Source organism: Diabrotica virgifera, chromosome 7 (assembly GCF_917563875.1).
Source record: "Diabrotica virgifera virgifera chromosome 7, PGI_DIABVI_V3a".
In the NCBI taxonomy this organism is placed as follows: domain Eukaryota; kingdom Metazoa; phylum Arthropoda; class Insecta; order Coleoptera; family Chrysomelidae; genus Diabrotica; species Diabrotica virgifera.
The window spans coordinates 141,952,914-141,958,913 of NC_065449.1; the positions used below are offsets into that span (position 1 = coordinate 141,952,914).

At 28.7% G+C, this 6,000-nt stretch overlaps 1 protein-coding gene across 1 annotated transcript in view; it reads left to right on the forward strand.

The window, feature by feature from the left end:
- Positions 1–5,774, forward strand: part of LOC114342412 (peroxiredoxin-6) — a 48,896-nt gene extending 43,122 nt beyond the window's left edge. The window contains exon 4 of the mRNA XM_028293216.2: positions 5,550–5,774. Within this exon, the coding sequence (XP_028149017.1) occupies positions 5,550–5,678 (129 nt within the window). The 3' untranslated portion in view covers positions 5,679–5,774. The remainder of the gene's footprint in view (positions 1–5,549) is intronic.
- Positions 5,775–6,000: the final 226 nt, after the last annotated feature.

The window sequence follows — 6,000 nt, forward strand, 5'->3', positions numbered from 1 at the left end:
GAAATAGAGAATAGGTAATTAAATTTTGTAAATAGTAGAAAGTAATTTTAGAATGGGAATTAACTATTTTCTTTGAAATCCATTAAGCATATTTAGAAAGATTAAAAATTGGTTTTGAGGAAGACTGCGAATGAGAGTTGGTGGTGGAAGGTTGATTTGTGAATCTGGAAGGGATATTTAGAAAGTAGGGGAATGAATGACAAATAGAGATCAGAATGTTTTGAGCTGTCGAGAAGTGAAGTCCAGTAGTAGACGGTAGTGTACGGAGAGTGAGAAAGCCGGTGTAGTTCCGTGAGTGTGGAGTATCTATCGTGGAACGAGAGGTAGGCCAGGTTGAGAGTAAAAGAACCTCCTTGAGCCAAGAGTTCCCGGTAGCTGATTGCAGTTTCGAAAAAGGTAGAACACAGCATCACGACAGAAGCAGGAAACGAGAGCTATACGAGCTAGTTTCAAAGGAGAACATTACTGGAAGCCAGGACGAGGTTTTGATCGCAGCCAAGGATAGCAGGAAACGGGTCTTGTGTGAAGACATTCTCAGTTCACCAGAAAAAGGTCAGTCTCATTTGTTTGGACATGAATGTATGGGTTTTTCGTATTAAATACCACATTTAAAATTGAAGAAACATAATCAATAATATCAGAAAAGCTTCATCAAACTTAAATAGAATTGTTGCTAATAAATCATAATAGTTAAATGTTAATAAAAACTTTCAATTGGAAACCAAAAGGAAATAAGATTCCCATGTGTAAATGTTATGTTTAAGAATAATAAGATATAGCAAATATTAAGCAGTGATTGCCATTTAAATAAAATAAACAATATTTTGATTACAATTGTAACCCATATGTGTGTATTATTTTACTCTTTTCTTTCCTATCCCGATTAGGAACCATTGAGAAATACTTAGAAGCCACGTAAGTAAGTAATTAATTTTATAATTCGCCCTGAGATTGAAAACATATTGATATGTGATCTGGTTAATTAATTAGATTATTATTAATGCATTGATTAAATTAAATGACATATAAGAATATTATCTCATATCAATAATCAAGATCACATCAATATATATATATATATATATATATATATATATATATATATATATATATATATATATATATATATATATATATATATATAAGATGTAGATCTTTGAAACTGGAAAAAATCCCCTTACGAACAATTCACACATCCACCATTTCGGGCTGGGAAAAATTTTTTAAAAAAAAAAAATTTCGTAAGGGGATTTTTTCCACATTCTCTATTTCATCTATATATATATATATATATATATATATATATATATATATATATATATATTTATTATATAGTTTTTACTTTAATTTATATTATTTACTATTTACCAAGACAAAATTTCATTGTTATGTCAGTATTTAACAACTAGGCTCTACATCCTCAAATAATGTAAGTACCAAAACATATAAATAATAATTTTTTAGTAAGATTGTTCTGTGATATGCGGTGTTTCTAGTGAGAGTATTAGCTCTGCATTTCTCAGAGCAATATTTTGTTATTTTTGTGTTTCTGGGGATCCTAGACACCTGATTTAGTGAGAGAAAACTATGGTGTTTTGGATTTTTGATAGCACAAAGATAACAATTTTTATTAATTTTAGTTAGACTAATTGTTAAATACTGTATTTTTATATTTGTAGTTTCCCTGAAGATGATAATAAACATTATCGAAAGCTTGGAATTATTATAAAGAGTTTTCTTTGAGATTGCTGCTACCCCAATATTTCAACCTTGTTTTATATATATATATATATATATATATATATATATATATATATATATATATATATATATATATATATATATAGGGTGGTGAATCGGAAAACGGGCCATAGGAAACTCAATGTAGAATTTTAAACTGTTGAATTCCTGCTTCCCTAATTATGTTACATCAAAAGTCATGAGAAGTTATTTGTAGAGGATTGAAATCTGTATTAAAAACAGAAGTTACAATTGTTGTACGATTTAAACACATTCCAAAATTTTGAAAAATATAATGTAATTACCGCAGTAGGTATGTGTGGGCATGTTAGGCCACACGTTACTATTTAACTGACAGTGAGCACACTATTGACTAAAGAAAATATCTTTATTATTAATACTTTCTCCTTAACTGAGGGTATCTGATCAACTTTATTGTGTTTTAAAGAATAAATGATAAAATAAATAAAGAAATTGACAGTTCAAATTGTTAATATAATAAATTCATTGTCACCGAATGCAATCTTATACACATTATTGCAGTGTGTGTGGCGTAACTTTGGCGTATTTCTCTGAAAATTGTATTATATTTTTACAAAATTTTGAATAATTATTGTTTGTAGAACAATATTAACAGTCGTTTTCAATACAGATTTCAATCCTCTACAAATAGTTTCTAATGTCTTGTGATGTAAAATAATTAGGGAAGTAGGAATTCAACAGTTTAGAATTTTACATTGAGTTTCCTATGGCCCGTGTTCCAATTCACCACCCGGTATATATATATATATATATATATATATATATATATATATATATATATATATATATATATATATATATATATATATATAAAGCAGTTAGGTAATATTGACTGACACTATGTAAAATCTTGTTAATTTTGAGGTTGCAGTCATAAATTTCAGGGGGCAGGATAAGTAAAACTCTTAGTTATTATCAAGCTTTATTGGCGCCACTTTATTGCTAAAAATAATATTTTACAAATTACTTATATCCATAAATTCTATAATAAGTACGCAGATAAGAAATAATAAAAAACTAGTTATTAGCAACTTAAAATAAAATATAATAAACAGATACGAATGTCTTTCTGACATACTAAATTTCAAATTAAATTGTCAAATTATTTTTCTTTTTAAATTAACTAAAATTAAGGCATTGTAGAAGATTAGGAATTAGATTAAGAATTTTATATATTTTTTTGTTATGTATGCCAAAAATTTAATGGATTAACCTCACGTTGTAAGTTTTTTATACTTTTTATGTACAATATTTTTTATCATCTTAATTTCATTGTATTTACTAAAACTTTTTTAGCATATCTTGAAGAAGCAAATAAATTTTGCGAAAGCTTGATAATAACTAAGAGTTTTACTTATCCTGCCCCCTGAAATTTATGACTGCAACCTCAAAATTAACAAAATTATATATATATATATATATATATATATATATATATATATATATATATGAAAGGAAACGGCAATTGCATTTTATTTCACTTCGACCACCACCGATATTCTACACGACGTGTTTCGAGCTCATGTCAAGCTCTCGTCAGGAACATCTAGGTGGATGGTCGAGGTGTAAGAAAATGCTTTTGGCCTTTCTGGTAATAATAAAATAACCAGACTTCAGTACACTTGGTACGACATCTATATTAATTAAACGAAAAGATTTCTCTGGTATACAGAAGAAATCTTTTCCGTAGCGGACGCGAAAATGTAAATTTCAAAGTCTTCATAAAAGACGATGAACGACAAAAGACACCTCTTTGTGTTACAGATTTGTCTACAAAGCCACGTTATTCGCTACACATTCGTCAATAACGGAGAAGAACCGTGATATGAAAGGAAACGGCAATTGCATTTTATTTCACTTCGACCACCACCGATATTCTACACGACGTGTTTCGAGCTCATGTCAAGCTCTCGTCAGGAACATCTAGGTGGATGGTCGAGGTGTAAGAAAATGCTTTTGGCCTTTCTGGTAATAATAAAATAACCAGACTTCAGTACACTTGGTACGACATCTATATTAATTAAACGAAAAGATTTCTCTGGTATACAGAAGAAATCTTTTCCGTAGCGGACGCGAAAGTGTAAATTTCAAAGTCTTCATAAAAGACGATGAACGACAAAAGACACCTCTTTGTGTCACAGATTTGTCTACAAAGCCACGTTATTCGCTACACATTCGTCAATAACGGAGAAGAACCGTGATATGAAAGGAAACGGCAATTGCATTTTATTTCACTTCGAAAAAAGATTTCTTCTGTATACCAGAGAAATCTTTTCGTTTAATTAATATATATATATATATATATATATATATATATATATATATATATATATATATATATATATATATATATATATATATATATATATATCCTTTAAATAATCAGCTGGATACCCAATAAACTTCAACCCCATATATATATATATATATATATATATATATATATATATATATATATATATATATATATATATATATAACTTTCATTAAATTAATGAAGTATTCCCTCCATGACACCTAGCATCAGTTCTGCACACCAAATTCACCTGATATTTTTGGATCTCAAAAGTTGAGGTTAAGCATATGAAAGTGCAAATTATTAATAATAATTAGTTTTTTTAACGATTTTCCAATTTATAAAGTTCATAGGTTAATTAAGTTATGTCAGTGATTTTTTGTGTTTTCTAAGTTACTCCTTTAATCTTTAGATTTTTAGTATAGATTTACATAAAAAAACTTGTTTTTAGAACTCTTAGCGAATATTTATTAGTCGTATAAGTTGTCCAATACTGATTACTGGATTACCATCGAAGGCTGACATGGTCAACCAAAAAGAAGATCAATCTGGTGGTTTTTATAGTGACATTAGTTGGTGTGAATCTGTCTTTTGAATTAACTCCTCCTAGTTTAAATCTTTTCTCTAATTTATATGTCATTATTGGAGATCTATTGAAATTACACTTACTAATTTGGTTATTATTAGCACAATTAAATACTTACGCAACATTTATTTATTATTTTTGATAAAATTTGTTATGCAAACAATGACATTACAAAAATACCTCCAATATTGTCATATCTCGCCGCTACTCACGCTGGCATTGTTTCAGGGTACCCCCACCATGGTCATGCACGAAAAGAGTAGCATACAAAATGATCAAAAACACAAATATTTTACTTATAACTAGAGTTTGGATAATTATGTATTTATAGTATGTACAGTAGAACCCTGATTATCCGTGTGCGGATTATTCGGACTGCGGATTATGAGTGCTATGCTTTTCTATTACTCAAATTGTATTTTTGAGGTTTTATCAAATTGCATCACCGTAAATCACTCGACAAAACTCTATACGCCTAGAGGGAGAATCAAATCATAATAAAAGATTTATTTTTTCTGTTATTTTTTTATGGTGTACAGATGTATGAATTTACGTAGATATGTATTTTTTATAAGAACTAAATGTTCGGATTATCCGTGCCACGTCCGGTCCCGAGGAGCACGGATAATCGGGGTTCTACTGTTCTACCATATTTTTAACAGACTCATTTTTTAGTGGAAGGCTATTGTTCTAGTTGTGAAATTACATAAACAAGGGGTCATTTCCTAAAACAGATAGGTCTTTTGTTTATGGAAATTTATACCCCAAACAAAACTATACCTATAGTAGTACTATAAATGCATAATTATCCTAACCTACTTATAACCTTTTTTAGTTCTCATTATTTTATTACTATTTTTCTAATACTGTTTGAACTATTTACAGCCTGGTGAAGATGTAATGGTACAACCCACTGTTTCTGACACTGAACTTAAAAGTTTGTTCCCATATGTTAAAGTTACGACGGTTCCTTCAGGAAAGAACTATATAAGAATGATACCAGATCCAAAATAAAAAATATTGTTGTTTTTTTCTATTGTCTGTTCTCATATTTGCATAATTATGTTTATTTTGTAATATTCTTTAATAATAAAAATACTTAATTAGTAAGTTTTAATATTATAATTTAGGCAACAAAACTATAAATTACAAAACAAATAAGAATGTCAATCTGATTTCAATGTAATGTACACTCCTGACCAAAAAAAATCGGAACGCCTTAATAATGGGTCATTTTTGATTTCTCGAATTTCCTAAACCTGTTGTCCGATTTTAATCATTTTTTTAATATGCTATAGCCTTATTCTCTAAGAAAATGGATGTAGTAATAGTGTTG